General features: G+C 43.1%; 1 protein-coding gene across 2 annotated transcripts in view; it reads left to right on the forward strand.

Moving 5' to 3' along the window:
• The window catches only part of LOC138747471 (collagen alpha-6(VI) chain-like), a 235,556-nt gene that overhangs the window by 103,877 nt on the left and 112,775 nt on the right, over positions 1-18,904 (forward strand). For both annotated transcript variants that reach the window (XM_069906720.1, XM_069906727.1), the window contains exons 8-11: positions 746-1,303; positions 3,255-3,821; positions 6,309-6,646; positions 16,951-17,029. In XM_069906720.1, coding sequence (XP_069762821.1) covers positions 746-1,303; positions 3,255-3,821; positions 6,309-6,646; positions 16,951-17,029 — 1,542 coding nt within the window. The remainder of the gene's footprint in view (positions 1-745; positions 1,304-3,254; positions 3,822-6,308; positions 6,647-16,950; positions 17,030-18,904) is intronic.

Genomic DNA, 18,904 nt, shown 5'->3' on the forward strand with positions numbered 1-18,904 from the left:
AGGGGGCAATTTCTTCAGCAAGACACTGAAGTGGTTGATGGAAGTAAATCAGTTGTGGGTGTCAGCATGCATCGAATCTCTCCCTCAAAACCAACAAGAACCTTCCTGAGTGGTAACCAATTATCTTTCAAGTACCAAAGCCTGGTGAACTGTATAAATGTTAAATTCTGTGCACAGTATAAGAATTGCCTGCAACCAGTGAACTTGGAGGAGTGAGAAGTGAGATTGGACTGTGAACCAAAGAACATTTCTGAACTTACACACACATTACACACACAAATTAGAAGGGGGTTAAGTTAGGTTAGTTCAGTCAATATTGATAAGTTAAAGTGTGATTCTGCTTTCCTGTTTAAAGATAATTAAAGGCATCTTTTGTTTAAGTAACCATTTGTCTTAGTGAATATCTATTGCTGCTGGGTTTTGGGGTCTTCTGGGCTCATAACAATCAACACTGTTGTGGCAAATTTGTTTGGAGCAGAGCCATAGTGCAGATGATTCTGGGAGTGAGGGCAGAACTCCTGCACGTTGATTTCCATCATTCTCAGCTGTCGGTGCCTGTAGAATGAAGGGTGTTTCTGGTATCGCCTATGTGGTTCAAAGCAAGGAGCACCCCCTTTTCAATACAACATCTTTCTCAAGCAGCCAGACACTAAATTAACATTGCCAAGGCTGAAGCATATTTACAGTTTCAGAATGGAGGCATTCGATATTATGTGATCCTATTATTGCCCTTTTTCCCCTCCAGCCTGCCTGAAAACAGATGGAATAGATATTGTTTTCGCGGTGGATGGATCGAGCAACATGCAGCCAGATGAATTTCAGCTTATGAAAAGTTTCATGATGACAGTGGTAAATAGTTCAACCATTTCCCCCAGCAATGTGCAGTTTGGTGCCATACTGCACAACCATGTCCAATTTCAGCTAAAACAGTTCAGGAACAAAAGAGAGGTCCTCAGCACCATTGACCAAATGTTGTTGGCAGAAGGAAGCTCCGACATGATGGTCGCTCTTAAGCAGGCCAAAGACCTTTTGGAGCCTGAACAAGGAGGCCGAAGATCAAAAGGGATCTTGCAGTACATTGTACTGATGATTGCTGGAGAGGACCCATTTCTCGAACCATTGCTGGGTGACATTAGACAGAGTGGAGTGTCTGTCTTAACTGTGAGAGCATCAGGAAACAACGGAGAAGACCACCTGAGAATTGGAGAGGTCAATCAAAACGACTTCAATATTCAAAGCTTTGATGCCATGGGTCAATTAATTAACAATATAACACAGCTGATTTGTGCCAAATCAAGTCCAGGTAAGGGGTATACCGTGTCTTTGGGTTGAATCAAAGCAACATGAATGTTGACTTGAGAGCGTGACATTTTAGAAGGAGGATGGGGAGATGGGTGGGGGGGGGGAGGTGGTGGTATGATGATGTCAGTTTAACACCATCTTGGTTATCACTCTGCTACCATTGTCAGAAGTGGTAATTAGAAACTTACCTTATCCCTTTCCAGTACTTTTCTCATGTCTATAGCATTTGTTACTTGCAGATGTGGTCGCTTCCACTTTTAAAGAATTCCACACGGATTGGGTGATTATCTTGCTGAGTCTTGCATTCAAGAACATGCCTGAGCTTTGCGTTTCCTATCACTGAAATCATCTACGCTGCTCCCAATCTGCCTTTTCTGATTTTGGCCTCCTGCGCTATTTCAGTGGACTTCAATGTCAGCTCAAGGAATACCACCTCATCTTTGAATTGGCCCATTGCAATCTTCTGGATTCAACACTGAACTCCAACAGTGTCATATCATTCGCCTTTCAGTCTTTCACTACCTACTTCCAGCATCCATTTTGTGTTCTTGCTTAATATTTCATTGGTCTTCCATTTATATCTCCTTCTGTTGAAATGTTATCGCTTTCTCTCAGCCTGCATCTCCACTACCACCTGTACCTTTCGACATTTGGCTCCCCACCTTTCACAAATTGTCCCGCTTCTTCTCCCCACCCCTCCCAGCTTCCTCTGCCTCCCAGTTCACATGAGAAGCCAACGATCTGAAGCATTATTTTTCAATTCTGTCTCCAGAAATGCTGACAGACCCGCTGATCATTCCTGGCTTTTTCATTCAAGCTGCTCAGCATCTGCTGCACTTGGTGTTGGTGGCAGCTTCTTTGTGAATTATAATCCGCATCCAACACCTTTAGAATGGGGATTGTGCGCTGAGGTGGCCATCTGATTGCAAGGAGAGATGTAGGGGCTTGTTGCTGAAAGTAGGGAGAGAGGGGAAATATTACTGATCTCTATGGTAGTGCCATTTGGAATGTATACTTCACTGTGTTGAACTGCTGTATTCCTGATTACCAGGTTCCGCCCCATCCTGTGGCCCCTCCCTCTAACACCTTGACCCTTCCCCAGAAAGCCCGGGTCATGGCTCAGGATGAGGTCCCCATCCACCGTGACTCAGTCTCAGCCTCGCGAGTTACTTACTGCACATCATCCACATTGCATCCGGCAAGCCCTAATGGAAGGGTCAGAGTTCTGCGGCTGGTAATCAACTGAACGGGACAAGCGTTGCTTGATATACCATGAATGGTGGAGTGAAAAGCTAAATTATTGCTGCCAATCATAATACAATATTCTAGGATACAAATTCCAGTGTTAAAATATGTATTTGGGACATTTTTCAATTTGCATGAAAGGCCCTGACCCAGCAAGCAAATATTATGGAAAAAGGATGATATTGGTATCAAATCTAATCTGGTGTTGAGTTCAATCCCTGAGTCTTTGTTACTTGACATCAGTAGAACTGTAATACACCTAGAGTGTGTGGGCACCCTCCTTACTTGACAGAACTTCTGCATACTGCTCTCAAAAATGGTGCAGCAGTGAAACTCATCGGGAACGCACCTGAAGTTACTATCCCTGTGCCCATCTTAAATTTGCTTTGATGATATTGGTGACTCTCTTTCTTACTCTCTCCCTCGCTCTACCCGGTAGGCACTGCACTTTATCTGAGTTGGCAGTGGGGATGAGGACATTTAAACATAAATGTTGAAAGGTGGCGGGGAAGGATGAGGATTCTGCATTCAAACGGTTTTGTGATTTCACTAAGCATTTGACACCTGCATGTCTGCTCTAGATGATAGCATGTGCATTCCAAAGGGCGGTAGAGACTATGAAATCATTCCAAGAGAGATAAAGGGCATACAAACATGCATCGTGGCCTGTTTTCTATCTGTAATTGGCTATCTTTTTATTTTGACAGAATGTGACCTTCAAGAAGCAGACATTGTTTTCCTTGTAGATGGATCAACAAGTATTAGTGTCGCAGACTTTAAGGTCATGAAATCTTTTCTGAAAAGGCTGATCAATATTTTTCCTGTCGACCCGACTAAAGTCCAATTTGGCCTGGCCCAGTTCAGTTCTGATTTCCAACGTGAGATCAACTTAAATGATTTCACAAGTAAAGAACCTTTGCTGGCTAAAGTTGAAGAAATGAAGAAAATGAATGGAGGGACAAACATTGGACAGGCTCTGACGATTTCGACTTCCCTGTACACAAAAGAGGCAGGAAGTCGGAAGGCCTATGGAGTGCCCCAGTATCTGCTGGTGTTCACCGATGGGGAGTCGCAGGACCCGGTGATAGGTCCAGCTGATAACCTGAGATATAAGGACACAAACATATTCGCTGTGGGCATCGGGCAGGCAAATTTGATGCAACTTTTACAAATCTCAGGCTCACAGGAGAACATGTTTTTTGTTGAAAAATATGAAGATCTGGACAAAATTAAAAGAAGGATCATCCGAAATCTCTGTGATAAGCCAGCTACAGGTGAGTGAAGGTTTCTTTCTTTCTTTCTTGCTATCTATTTGCCAATAAAGCTATTACCAGAATGATAAAGTAAAATTCCTACAGGCTTTCAATATAATGTTCAAAATGAGTAGAATAATGTCTGAGTTCTGCTTGCAGAATAAAAATATTGCAGGCCCAAGCTAAAATTACATTTTGCTAATTTGTGAACTGGACTAGAATTTTCAAAGTAGCAAATTGGTATTGATACCTTTTCAGGGAATGGGGACCCATGAAATATAGTTCAGTCATGAAACTTTGTTCTACATTGACGTGCTTGATCTGGGGATGCCCTGTGAAATGAACTTGTTATCTCCTCCGCCAAAAAGTTGTTGGAATAAAAAAATAAAAGGGCAGCTATGAGAATTATGCAAAAGAGATGAACCTTTGCCTATTTCAATTTCCAGAAACCGTGAACTTAGAGAGAATGTCCTTAGAGAACGGGGCAGAGACGAAGAATGGATGGAAGACATCATGAAGATTGGTGTCTCACCTTGTTAGGGATGTTTAATTTGAAGAGCTTTATCTCACTTTTCTGCTGGTTTAAGAAGGCAGATAGCTTCGTTAAGAATCAGAATTTGTTGTCATGAACAAGTCATGAAATTTGGTGTTCTGCGGCACCATCACAGTGTAAACATTCATGCTATAACCATCTTACAACTTTATTATTAAAAAAAGTAAAAATAATTGTGCACAAAAAGTAAGGCAGTGTCTTTGGTTCATTGATCATTCAGGAATCCGATGGCAGCGGGGAAGAAGCTGTTTTTGTGCCTCTGAGTGCTCGTCTTTAGGCTCCTGGACCTTTTTCCCCAATGGTAGCAGAGTGAAGAGGCATAGCCTGGGTGGTGGGGGTCTTTGAGGATAGACGCTGCTTTTTTAAGACACCGCCTCATGTAGATGTTCTTCATAGAGTGATGTCTGGTGCCTGTGATGTTGCAGGCTGAGGTAACAACCCTCTGGAGTTTATTCTTGTCCTGGGAGTTGGCACCTCCATACCAGGTAGTGATACATCCAGCCAGAATGCTCTCCACGGAGAGTCTTTGGTGACATACTGAATCTCCTCAGACACCTTCATTGAGATTGTATCAACAGGACAGGACAGATCCTCGGAGATATTGGCACCCAGGAATTTGAAGTTCTTGACCCTCTCCATTACACTCTAGATGAGGACTGGGTCAGGTTCCCTTGATTTCCTCTTTGGTTTGGCTGACATTGAGTGCAAGGTTGCTGATGTCACACCATTCAACGAGCTGATCTCTCTCCCTCCTGTCCACTTCCTCATTGCCTTTTGTGATGCTGCCGACAACTGTGATGTCATAACTAAACTTATAGATGGTATTGGAATTGTGCCTGGCCACACAGTCAGGGGTGTATAATGAGTAGAGCAGTGGGCTAAGCACGCATCCTTGGGGTGCTCCTGAGTTGATGATCATTGAGGAGGAGATGCTGTTTCCAATTCATACTGACTGTGGTCTTCCAATGAGAAAGTCCAGGATCCAGTTGCAGAGGTGGGTACAGAGGCCTAAAGTTTGTAGCTTCTTGACCAGCACCAAGGAAATAATGGTGCTGAAGGCTGAGCTGTAGTCGATGAAGAACAGCCGTGTGTATGAGTTGCTGTTTTCGAGGTGATACAGGTGATCATTGATATCACATCTGACGATAGACGAATTGCAGTGGGTCCAGATCTTTGCTTAGGTCCATGTTAATTCTGGCCATGACCAGCCTCTCAAAGCATTTCATCACAGTAGAAATTAGTGTTACTGGGCTGTAGTCATTGAGGCAGTCCATGCTATCCTTGGATACCGGGATGAATGATGCCCTTTTGATGCAGATGGGAACCTCTGACTGCAACAATGAGAGGTTGAAAATGTCCATGAACACTCCAGCTAGTTGATTGGTGCAGATTTTCAGCACCCTGCCAGGTACACTGTCAGGGTCTGATGTCTTACAAGGGTACACCCTCTTGAATGGTGTCCTGATGTCGCCCTCAGAGACAGATATCACAGGGTCCTCAGCCTTTTCAGGGATTCTGGTCGGCATTGCCCAGTACTTCTTCTCAAAGTCGATGTAAAAGGTGTTCATCTCATTAGGTAGTGAGGCATCACAACCATCTATAGTGTTCGCTCTCACTTTGTAGGCTGTAATGGCCTGCTCTCCCTGCCATAGCTGGCGAGTATCCATCTCTGACTCTAGCCTCCTCCGGAATTGCCACTTTACCTCAGAGATGGGCTTCCTCAGCTCGTACCTGATCTTCTTGTAGAGATCTAGATCCCCTGCCTGAAATGCTCTTGTTCTCACCCTAAGCAGGTTGCAGATTCTTTGATTCAAGTTGCGATTAAAATGCTTTGAACTTTGAAGCAGTGCACTGCCCTCTTTTGATGTTACAAGTATCTGGAGTAAAAATATTTGGATTCTATGGCCTGATTATACTGGCATGTGGATATGTGAGCAGTTTCTTCTTTCTTGCAGCATGCACCATTGATGTTTCCGTGGGACTAGATCTCAGTAACCAGGCGGAATTCATCAGCAGGCCTGACAGTCGGCAAAAACTGCAGATGCACCTGGAAGGCATCATTCAAAGAATGATGGACCTTCGGAACATCAGCTGCCGGAGTGGCCTCAGTCTCCATACCAGGATTGAATTACAGAAGTCCTCCCCATCTTTGGATTTGGACTTTAAAGACTATCAGTTCAATGCAGTAAGGAAGGAATTACAGTTGCTGATGAAGGACCAGATGGCCTTGAATGCTGATTACCTGCTATCATTTTCAAGCAAATTTGAGCTGTACTCAGCCAAACATGTGAAGGTAACATTTGGTGTCAGAAGACAGGATGTCTGTATGACATCATCAAAAAAAACTAATGTTAATTTATTTCATTGAATTTGGTGAGGGTGAATAATTTTTGGAATTGGATGGTGTTGGGTCAAAAAAAAAGATTAATTGTTTGCAAGCTCAATATAGAAATGGTCCTACGCTGGCCAACACTAGACAGCCACGTTAACTTGAAATCCTCAATGTGTCTTCATATCCACAGTTTCAGTCTGTAATCTTGTGATTTTGTCTACCTGTGATTGGCTCAAATCTTTATTTACAAAAAGTTGAACCTCCTCCACCCATTTCCTATTGATCTTCACAATCTGAAACCTCCTCTCTAATATAATTCTGTAATCCTTTCTGTCTTTGGGATCTACAATACATGTATTTTCATAAGCTCATTTATCTGCTTATTTATCTTTATCTCTTTGACCCCCATCTATAATCTGCTCTATTAGAATATGCAAATAACCTCCCCTCAATGCAATTCCTGTTTGTTTTATGAGGACATCGGGTTTTTTTTGATGATTTAGCAACGTGTGACAAGACACCTTTAAAAACACTGGACAACAAATTATTCAAAAGGTTTGCTTCCTGTAAAAAAAAATTGGGGATTAGGAGAGACAACTTCAGGATGATCACAAATTTCAGATTTGGTCTATCATGTAGGAAGTTGGAGAAACGTTAAATTAACTTTTATTGAATTGAGCGTGTTTAATCACATTGTGTTAGTTCAACAGACCGAAAAATGTTTTGCCACTGATTTTCAGTTGTACTCAGCATCTGATGCCTCTCGTATCAGTGCCCAACTATAGTCGGTCAGCACTGATGGATACCAGTTGCCCTGCTTCTGCTTTTTCACCATTGCAATGTCCCAGTGAAACCTTTCACGAGGTTCGTCACTGATGGCCTCGAGACATGCTTGAAGCAGACTTAAAATATGGCAGTAATTCATTAACAAAATAGATTATATCTAAAACATGGTGCATGATAGGAACATTTTAAGGTGGTTTTTATGATCAGCAACCCAAAATCCATAAAATGCTCCCAAAAATGTTCAGGAAGCAAAATATTTGTTGTCTAGTGTTATTAATCATGGAGTAAAAGATTTCGCAGGAAAGAGTGATCATGTCATGAAGAATTTTACATCCAGCTTGAAAATACAAAGCTTGTGAAGGGGGTTACAAAGAAATAGACATAGAGGTGGGTAAAACAACGGATCAGACAATAGATGCACAGTGGCAGACTCCCTCAAAATTATATTTCAATGAGGAGATCACAATTTGCAGTGGGGTATGTTAGGGGTTGGGGGATTGTGGGGGTGTTTGGGGAAGAATCATTCAACCAGGGACTCACCAAAAAAGTTAAGGAGAGTGTTAAGGGGGAGGAGAAAACATGTAATGGGGGAAATATTAGAAGCACGCCTAAAGATTGGACTAATTTCAGATTCAAGTAGAGGAAGAAACAAGAGGAAGCAAACACAAAGCACAACTCTCTGCAAAGTGAAGGGAGGGAAGTTCAGGGGAGACATCTGGGGTAAGCTTTAGATGCAGAGAGTTGTGGGTGCCTGGAATGCCCTGCCAAGGATGGTGGTGGAGGCTGAAACATTGGGTGGCATTTAAGAGACTCTTAGACAGGCAGATGGAGGGAAGAAAAATAGAAGGTTATGGGGTAGGGAGGGTTTAGTATTTTCTTTTAAGGAATATATGGATCAGCACACCATCAAGGGCTGAAGGGCCTGTAGTGTGCTGTAGTATGTTCTATCTGCTATCTTGGACTTGGGTTGAACAATGGCCACCTAGTAGCTACAAGTGTTACTTTGCTGAGTCAGACACAATATCAAAAGCGGGCCTTCTATTCTCTTGGCAAGAGATTCATAGTTCAGATTTATGGTCAGAGAACATGCATGACATCACATACAACCCTGGGGTTCATTTTTCTGTGGGCCAGGCAGAATGTCAACTTATCGGGAGTGCTAAAAAGAACAGTACTTAAGAAAAGCAGGGAATACATGGATGGATGGAAGAAAATAAGGTGAGGGGGTAGGGAGGGTTTAGCATTATTTTAAGGAATATATGGGCTGACACATCATCGAGAGGTGAAGGGCCTGCCCTGTGTTCTATGTTCTAAGAGTAACCAAAATATTCAGGCAGGAAAGAGCAAATGCTGAGGGAAAACTAATGCAAATATTAAAATGTAACAGTAAGAATGCCTTTATGTACAGTCAAAGGGAGAAAGGGAGAGGGAGATCGAGTGGGGTTCACGATGTAATGTATCAAAGACCTTCACGCCTAATTTATGACCGTGATCGTGGGGTAGAAGGAAAAATTCTGGGCGGATTATTCCTAGGAAACAAGTTCCACTCCACTGTGAGGGAAGACGAGTATAAGCTTTATTACCACATACCCAGAATAATCCATTTGGGGATACTCCATACCCCCTTTCCCAAACTCTTTTAAGAACAGGATTTGATTGGTATGGTCCTGTGATGGTGGAAGTGGTACAATTCCAAAACTGAATACTGCTATTAGACAGGGGTAGGCAATTAGTTTTAAAAACTAAGTCTGAGGTTTATGAAACCAAGTGAAAACACCAGGCGAAATGCGAATCCATACAGCCTTGCAGGGACTTTCTCCTACTGGGTATTTGCCGGCTCGTGAGAGACAATAAAAACCAGAGGGGACATTAGAGAGAGACCAGGTTTCTCTTGATCTCGTTCGGTTAGTTGTCCAAATGCGGGAAATCATGGTCAATGAATTGAGAGGTTCTCCCCACCAAGGCCATTGTTCTGACATCCGTGGACCCCCGCAGACCCAACAATTAGTTACATTAAAAGTTCCTGCAATTTTAGTTGCCAGATCTACAAAAAGGTTATCTCCCCCAATTGCATTACCGAAACTTACATGGTTATTTGGATGGACTCTAACTAAGTCCGGCTGTCTTAAAGGGACAGGCAATTTCAAGTGTGGAGTGTAACTTTTCATTGGAACAGTACGTTGGTGTATGCAAAACCAGAGTCCATCAGGGCATGGTGGGCTTGAGTCACCTTTCCAACCGTTAAGAGGGAAAGGAGTGGTATTAGGAATCTGTATATAATGACCCATATTATTTCCTTCTTTTTCCACACAAGGGGTATATGGATGTTGGGTGGTATTTTCTGCCCAGCATTTCTCAGGAACTGAGGTATGGGAAATGAAATTACCTTCCTTTCTTCCCCAAATGTGGTCCTGAAATAGGACCACTGTATCTCTGCATTTCTTACATTTCACACCTGATAAAGACATAGGCAAACTAAGAAAAATTAAAGAACATAACAATAACATTGTGAATTAAGTCTTTTTGCGAAATCGTAAGGTAAGAGGTTTTTCTCCAGGAATACAAGTCCAATCTGAGTTCGTATCAGGGTCCTGTGGCGCCTCTACAGGTCCCTTAAATCTGGATGCGTGTGTCCACCCCTTCTCTCTTGTTCGTGCTGCAGCTTCTGTAGTTAAGAGAACTTGGTATGGACCTTCCCACTGGGGCTGGAGTTTTTCAGTCTTCCAGGTCTTGATAAGAATCCAGTCTCCTGGTTCCACTTTGTGTAAAGAAAAGTCTAGAGGCGGTGTTTGTGCCAATAGTCCTCTCTTTCGTAAATCTGTAAGAGAGCGTGACAGTGCCTGTAAATAGTTCCTAACAAATATATCCCCTTCCCCAAGGTGGGACACCCCTCAACTGTACTCCAGAAGGGAAGCCCAAACATCATTTCATAAGGGGACAGCCCTACATCTTTTCGTGGGGCAGTACGAATTCTCAATAAGGCTAGGGGCAGACACTTTATCCAAGGCATTTTAGTTTCCACCATTAACTTTGTCAATTGGATTTTTAGTGTTCCATTCATACGTTCGACCTTCCCTGAGCTTTGTGGATGCCAAGGGGTATGTAATTTCCAAGAGACCTGTAATGCATCACAAATCAATTGCTGGATTTTTGAAGAAAAATGTGGACCCCTGTCTGAGTCTATAGAATCCATTATATAGACTCAGATTATCTGAGTCTAGGAGGAGGCGAGCTACTGTAGAGGCTGTAGTATTTATTGTTGGGAAGGCTTCTACCCATCGGGTAAAGTGATCTATTATCACCAACAGACATTTCCATCTTTGAACTTGAGGTAACTCTGTGAAGTCGATCTGGATACGTTGAAAAGGGCGTATGGCTAATGGTTGACCTCCCATGGTCCCTGTCCTCATTATCTTCTTATTAATTTTTGTGCATAGGTAACAATTTTGCACCTCTTGTTGGGCCAAGGTGTAGATTCCCTTACACACATATTCTCGAAGCACTGTGTCACATAATGCTTGGGTGCCCCAGTGGCTCTGTTGATGCAGGTGTTTTAAAATATTGCGAGTTATTTCTTTATTTAGAACAATTCTTCCATCTGGTGTTTTCCATGTTCCATCAGGTAACTGGCTTGCGCCCAGCTGATCCATGTTCTTTTCTTCCTTAGCAGTGAAAATGGGAGCTGTCTTTATGTCTTGCCTTATTGGGATTAAAGTCAGCAAACGGACTTCTTGTTGCATGGCTGCTCTTTTGGCTTCTTCATCAGCCAGTCTGTTTCCAATTGCTGTCGGGTTATCTCCCCTTTGATGGCTTGGTATGTAGACCACTGCTATTTCTTGGGGTAATGTTAAGGCTTCTAGAGTCAGAGTAATCATCTGTTCGTGTGCCAATTCCTTTCCTCTTGATGTAATTAGACCACACTCCTTCCAGATCTTACCAAAGGTATGCACTACTCCGTATGCGTATTTGGAATCTGTGTAAATTGTTCCAATTTTCTTTGCCAGTATTTTGAGGGCTCTCTGCAAGGCATATAGTTCACAGGATTGTGCTGACCAGCTTCCGGGTAGTCTCGTGGATTCTACTACTTTCCAAGTATTTCCTTCTATTATAGCATACCCATTTCTTCTCATTCCGTCAACACATCTGGCGGAGCCGTCAATGTAGAATTCATATCCTTCTCCCAGCGGAGTATCGCAAAGGTCTTCTCGGGTCTTGGTCTGAAGATCTGTCAACTCGACACAGTCATGCTCCACCTCTTTCTCTGTTTCACTGCCGTATAAAAACTGAGCTGGGTTGCAGCTATTAATTTTTGCAAACTGTAAATCTTCTCCAACCATTAAAATGGTTTCATACTTTAATATGCGAGAATCAGTCAGCCATCGATGGGCAGTTTGTGTTAATAAAACACTCACAGAATGGGAGGTGTACACAGTCATCTTTCCTCCAAAAGTAAGTTTACGTGCTTCCTCTACCAACAGAGCAGCAGCCGCTACTCCCTGGATACACGTCGGCCATCCGCGAGACACTGGGTCCATCATTTTGGAAAGGAAAGCCACTGGGTGTCGCTGACCGCCTTTTTCCTGTGTTAAAACTCCCACAGCTGTTCCTTGGTTATGAGTGACAAATAGCTGGAAGGGCTGTTTTAAAGAGGGCAGAGTGAGCACTGGGGCTCGTGTTAGGCGATGTTTCAAGTCCTCGAACCATCCCTCCTCCTCCTGGGTCCATTTCAATGGATAGTCATTTTCATTTGTCAGTTTATCATACATAAACTTCACCAAAGCTGAGTAGTCCTCTATCCATAACCTACAGTATCCTAAGAGTCCCAGGAATTGTCTTATTTCCTTCTTATTACGGGGTAAAGGCATTCTAGTGATTCCCGCAATTCGTTCAGGGGTAATTCGTTTCTGTCCTTTACTTATCTGGTGTCCCAGATATATCACAGTTTTCTCAACAAACTGTAACTTGTTTCTGGACACCCGTAGACCCTTTTTCCCCCAGATAATTCAAGAGTCTAATGGTCTCTCCCCTCATTCCTTGTTCCTTGGGTCCTGATAATAGTAAATCATCCACATACTGCATTAGTTGGGAATCATCAGATTGTGGATAGTCCATCAGGATTTGTTCTAGCATTTGTCCAAACAGGTTTGGAGATTCAGTGAACCCTTGGGGCAATACAGTCCACCGAAACTGTCTCCGTCTACCTGTCCATGGATTTTCCCATTCAAACGCAAACATATCTCTACTTTCCTCTTCTAACGGACAAGTCCAGAAGGCATCCTTCAAGTCGATAACACTAAACCACTCATGGTCTGGGGGAATCCGACTCATAATAGTATAGGGATTAGGCACCACTGGGTGGCGGGTCTGAACAATAGCATTCAAACTTCTTAGATCCTGAACTAGGCGATAGGATCCATCTGACTTTTTTACTGGGAGTATAGGGGTGTTATAAGGTGACATGCATTCTTCTAATAGTCCGTCTCGTATTAAAGTCTCAATTACCGGCTGTAGCCCTTTTCTCCCTTCCAAAGAAATAGGATACTGACGTTTCCTTACCGGCTGATGACCTGGTATTAATGTGACATGTAAAGGTGGGATGTCCAGACCTCCTCGATTTCCCTCCTTATACCAGACTCTCTCGTCAATCTGCCGTTCATCCTCTTCCTTTAAAGCGCAGAGGTGGACTCGCACTTCTCCGTCCACAGGGAGAGCACCCAAACCTAGGAGAGCCTGTAAGTCCCTTCCTAGGAGGTTAAATCCAGCCGAAGGTAATAACAAGAGGTCTTGTACCCCTTCTCTTTCTTCCAGTTTCACTGTTACTTGGGGAATTATTGATACCATTCTGGGAGCTCCTTCTATCCCAGAAATTGTCAAATTACTTTTTATAGGCTCAGTTCCGATTGGCACAGTTATTACACTACTTCGTTCCGCTCCTGTGTCCACCATAAACACCACCTCTTCTCCCTTGGGACCAATTTTTAGTTTTACCAGGGGTTCCCTCTTATATTTGGTCCCTAACATTTGGAACCCCTGACACCCCTAATCTTCTTCCATAAGTTCGAGGGCACGCAATTCCCTCTTGTATCGGGGGCATTCCCTCTTAAAGTGTCCTTCCTCATTGCAGTAATAGCACTTAACGAATCTCCGGGGTCTTCCCTCTCTTGGATATTTTGGATTGTTTAGAGGAAGGTTTTGTTTTCTTTCCCCTCTGGATTCAGCATTCATCTGTCGGATAGTCTGTACCATAACCTTTGTCGCCTTCTTTTGATCTTCTTCTTCTCTCTGCACATATACTTTTTGTGCCTTTTTTAACAGTTCACTTAGGGGTTTTTCACTCCAGTCCTCCTCCTTTTCTAGTTTCTTTCTAATGTCTTGCCATGATTTGGAAACAAATTCAATTCGAATAAGCTGTTCACCCATTGGTGTACTAGGGTCCACACCAGCATACTGTTGGACATTCTTTCTCACCCTCTCCAAAAAATCAGTAGGGGACTCGTCTTTCCCCTGGTGGTTCCCAAATGCCTTGGTAAAATTGTGACCCTTTGGCACAGCCTCCCGTATCCCTTTAATTGTCCACTCTCTATATTGTCTCATACTTGCCAATCCCTCGGGTGTTCGTTTGTCCCACCTGGGTTCATTTAGGGGATATTTTTGTTCATGGGGTCTAGGGTCCCCAGGTTGTTCATATTCCCACATGAGGAGGGCAGCCCGTCGAATCATCTGCCTCTCCTGGGGTGAAAATAATGTTCCCATTATTGCCTGCATCTCTTCCCACGTATATGTGTTTGGTCCCAAGAATTGGTCAAGCTGTTCAGCCAGTCCTATAGGATCTTCCAATAACTTTTTCATTTCTTTCTTAAATCCCCGCACCTCTGTACTAGTTAGGGGAACATTCACATATCCCGTTCCCCCTCCCGGTCCTCCCATAGGAACTTCTCTCAGGGGATTTAGGTTTATTGAAAACTTTGATGGTCCTGGACCAGTCTGGGATCTTGTCCAGGGTCGGTTTACCGGTGGAAGTTTAGGGTCCGACTCCCTTAATTCATCCTTTTTATCCCGGCCCCCTTCGGGGCAATCAGATTCATCACCTTTCCCCTCCGGTAATAAGCTTTCCTCGGGCGCAGTAGGCACCGGGGGAATATAAGGAGGGGGAAGGTTGTCCAGAGGTTCCCATTTCTTTTCTCCTGCCACTCTCAATTTAAAACATTCTGTTAAGGATCCTGGCCAGGGAACCCAACAAAATGCATATGCTGACTCTTCTTGATTCACCTTTGGTCTCGAATTTACATATATGTTTAATGCTTGTCTAACCCAATCCTCATCAGATCCAAATTTCGGCCACCAGACCGAGGAACCTTTAATAGGTTGTTTTGACCAAAGGAGACAATATTGGACCATCTTTTTCTTGTTTTTGTCCCGATATCTTTTACTATCCCAATTTTCAAACATTCTCCCCAAAGGGCTGTCAAGGGGTACTCCCAGGAATTGTCCTGAATTTTCAGACGAGCCCTTAGATTTTGATCCTCCCATTTTCCCACCTAGATCTGTTTATCGTTGCTGAGGACCCTCTCGCTCTGGACCCTACTCCCTTCCTCTCAGACGCCTCGTCGGAGGTGCTGTCCCTCCTTCGGTTACCGCTGAGGTTTTCCTGGGGTTGACCCCTCTCTTCTCGGCACTTCGTCGGAGGTGCTGTCCCTCCTTCGGTTACCGCCGAGGTTTCCCTGGGGTCTATCCTAGAGTCCCGCGACAGGGTCCTCACACAACGACAAAAGATCTATACTTAATCTATTCCGTTAGGTTTTTATCCAAACAGGTGTATCCCGTTACACCTGTTACCCAATCCCCACACCACAATCGTAAGTCGTCACTTACCGGTGTCTTCCCGGGGATTGAACCGTCACCCTTCTCCTCTCCGTCTTGTCGTGTCACCCTGTCCGGATACCACTCGCTCAAGCCGCCCGAAGCGACGAGCAAGGGACTAGGAGCCGCTGAACTCAGCGGGGTGCACCGCCTCCGATGTCCCTCTTCTCGCCTCCCCTCACGGCCGGAGTGTAGATCCTGGACGAGCCCCCATTTGTCAGAAATAAAACTTCTCACACATGAGTCTCTTTAAAACTGATGACACGACAAGCTTTATTTACAAGTCTGCAGAGTTGGACTCAACTGGTTTCTCACCAGTTAAGCCCCGATACATACAGTGCATTGATTTTTATACCTTTATTATTTGCCCTTCCCCTTCTTATTAATACTGTTTTAATTGGTTAGTATTACAAAAACATTCTAAGTATAACTGCATTATTAATTATCACGTTCGTTACGTACGCTGTGAACTCTACATTCACTGAATTCTGTTTCTCACACTTCTTATCAATCCTTTGTCTCCTGCATGTCTCTCACTATGACCATGAAAAGATAGGTTTAAAAAAACATATTCAGCAGCTCCTTCTGTCCTTGACTGCTAGTAAACTCTCTGTCTGTTCTGGCTTCCCTGTTTATGATTAATCATCACATTTTAACTTAAGTCTTTTTAACCTAAATTCTCTATATCACACATGACATCACATACAACCCTGGGGTTCATTTTTCTGTGGGCCAGGCAGAATGTCAACTTATCGGGAGTGCTAAAAAGAACAGTACTTAAGAAAAGCAGGGAATACATGGATGGATGGAAGAAAATAAGGTGAGGGGGTAGGGAGGGTTTAGCATTATTTTAAGGAATATATGGGCTGACACATCATCGAGAGGTGAAGGGCCTGCCCTGTGTTCTATGTTCTAAGAGTAACCAAAATATTCAGGCAGGAAAGAGCAAATGCTGAGGGAAAACTAATGCAAATATTAAAATGTAACAGTAAGAATGCCTTTATGTACAGTCAAAGGGAGAAAGGGAGAGGGAGATCGAGTGGAGGGGGGGAAAGAGAGAGAGAGAGAGAGAGAGAGAGAGAGAGAGAGAGAGAGAGAGAGAAGGGGCCTGTTTCTGTGCTGTAGGGTTCTATGGAATGTCAACCATGCATTTAGAAAGGCAATTCCCATCAGTTGATTTGCCATGCCATAAGTGGATCAGCACTTGAATTTCCATTGGTGATATAAATGGTCAACCTCTTCTTTGTATAATTCAAGGGTGGTCCATGTATTGAGTGGGAAAATATTCCAGATATTCATCACTTTGTTGGTGATGAGGCCTTTGTTCGGGATATCATTGTGGTTTCACTAAAAATACTCTTGTTCTTTACTATTAAACATTCAAAGTTCAAATTTATTTGTCAGATTATGTACATTGACATACAAACCTGAGATTCTTTTTTCCTGAGGCTCTGGTTAGTAATTTCTCTACCGGTAATTGTAAACTGTACTCATCAGGAAGAGCGACCAAACTGACTTGGGACATGAGATGTAGGTGAATAATTTGAATGCCTCCTGCTGTGATTTCCTCAAGTTGAGTTTTCTGTTCTGATTTTACTTTTTAAACACTTTCTTTGCAGATTATAGTAATGTTTACAGATGGAATAGATGACACTATGGAAAGACTCAAGGAAACGTCAGAAAGACTCCGAGTTAATGGTAATTTGCTTGGCCCTTGCAATGCCGTTTCGAATGCATCGTGAGTGCTAATGTTGGCTGAGGAAGAGGTAGCATTTCACAGAAAAAAAATTGTGAATTTTCTGATTATTTTTTTCTGTTGGGTTTTAATCACCTGGGGCGTAGAGATTGTGTTCGCTCTTAATTCTCAGAATTTTTATTTAACAAAAATCTAGAAGAAAGATTTCAATGCAGAATTAGAAACAAAAGGAACTGGAAAATGTGTTTGTACTTAATTCCATTTAGCCAAACAACTTGCTGGATGGTCAATGACTCTCTCCCTTACATCTTGCCTTGTGTTCTGCCTCTTCTTTATACTGAGGGATAGAACTCCTCTGGTGTCCATCAGAGATCGGAAGCTTGCCTCCCTGGAGACCACCGTTTAAAAAAAAACTTCCTCTGTAATAGCAGAGATATCCCAGTGGCAACCCATTTCAATTTCCCACCCCATTCCTATGCAAACATATTTGTCCATGCACTGTCAGACCATGCAGAAATTGGAGGAACAACACCTCATATTCTGACTGGGCCCCCTCAAACCTCATGGCATTAACCAACCTCATTTTTCTTTCAGACCCCTCCAATCTCCCTTTCTCTCTTCTTTTCCCTCTCTTTTTTCCTATCCCCCTATCCTTTCCACCAGCAGTAAAGGTTTTGCACAACAGCTTGCAAATCATTTCAGAATGCCAATATCACGTGGAGTGGACTTCTTGAAAGGGAACATGAGCCTTGCCACTTGGATCACCAAAAATATTTTGGGTCCTCTGATGTACATCTACATGGAGTTTGCCAGCTTGGTTCAATAGCGTCTGTGGCCCTGTGTATGTTTTGACATTATATGGTCAAGGTTTATTTTTTTGCACTAGAATCATGCAAATATCATGGGACCAAGGCTTCCTAAATTGGAGAATGAAAATAACTTTTGTACATCCCACCTGGGCAATCAGCATCAAAACCCTAAGGTCTGCGATTCCATTGTTAATCTGTCTGGATCGATTTCCTGATTCAGTGATGGTGACTCAGATTCTCAACATATTTTTGTCTAAATTTCATTGCAAAGAACTGTTCTGGGTAAACTTGTACCTCTCACTTTGTTCATTTTAGATTGGTCACAGTGTTTGAGCTACTGAAAGAAAACAGAGACACACACCGAGAACACTTCAGTTTACACAAATCTTATTACAAAGTCTTAAGCAGATTTCAAACTACAATATGCACGCCCTCCCTAATCATACTTAACAATGCCTGGACTGGTCCCAACTGCCAAAGCAAGGCAATGACGGCACACTTGTAGTAGGTTGCCGGGGCGCCGGTAGCCGCTTCTCCACCTCCCCCGACCGGGATGTTGCTCGGACTCTGGCTGTTCTTCCTTCTTGACAAGGGATGTTCCCACCCCTCGAGAGTCTAAACTTCAGCAGCATGACCACAGGCTTATATACCCCAAAAACAATTAATCATGCGCCTACTCCTTCTAACATTTGTCAGTCAAAATCAAAGCTGAACATACCATTCTACAATTTAGAAGATTAATTATTATGGAACCAGGATGCTATGATTTCCTGCTTTATCTCGTCGATACAAAGACTTATTCAAACTTCTCGAGCAAGACAGGTTGTGACCAATTCGTCAATTTCAGAGTGTCGCATTTGACAACTGCTTCCCTGGGCCTCACAGTGAATTCCATTTCAAAGTGTATCTTCAGATAAATCCCCATGGCTGAGTTTAATTACATCTGATAATTCTGAAAGTAAGGTGACCTGAATGGGGCCCCAGTGTCGTCAGTTCCACATAAGCAAAAAGCATCTGGGCACATGGTTTTAATCCTCCATTACATTCCACCCCTTGGTCACAATCTGT

Source organism: Narcine bancroftii, chromosome 1 (assembly GCF_036971445.1).
Source record: "Narcine bancroftii isolate sNarBan1 chromosome 1, sNarBan1.hap1, whole genome shotgun sequence".
Classification (NCBI taxonomy): domain Eukaryota; kingdom Metazoa; phylum Chordata; class Chondrichthyes; order Torpediniformes; family Narcinidae; genus Narcine; species Narcine bancroftii.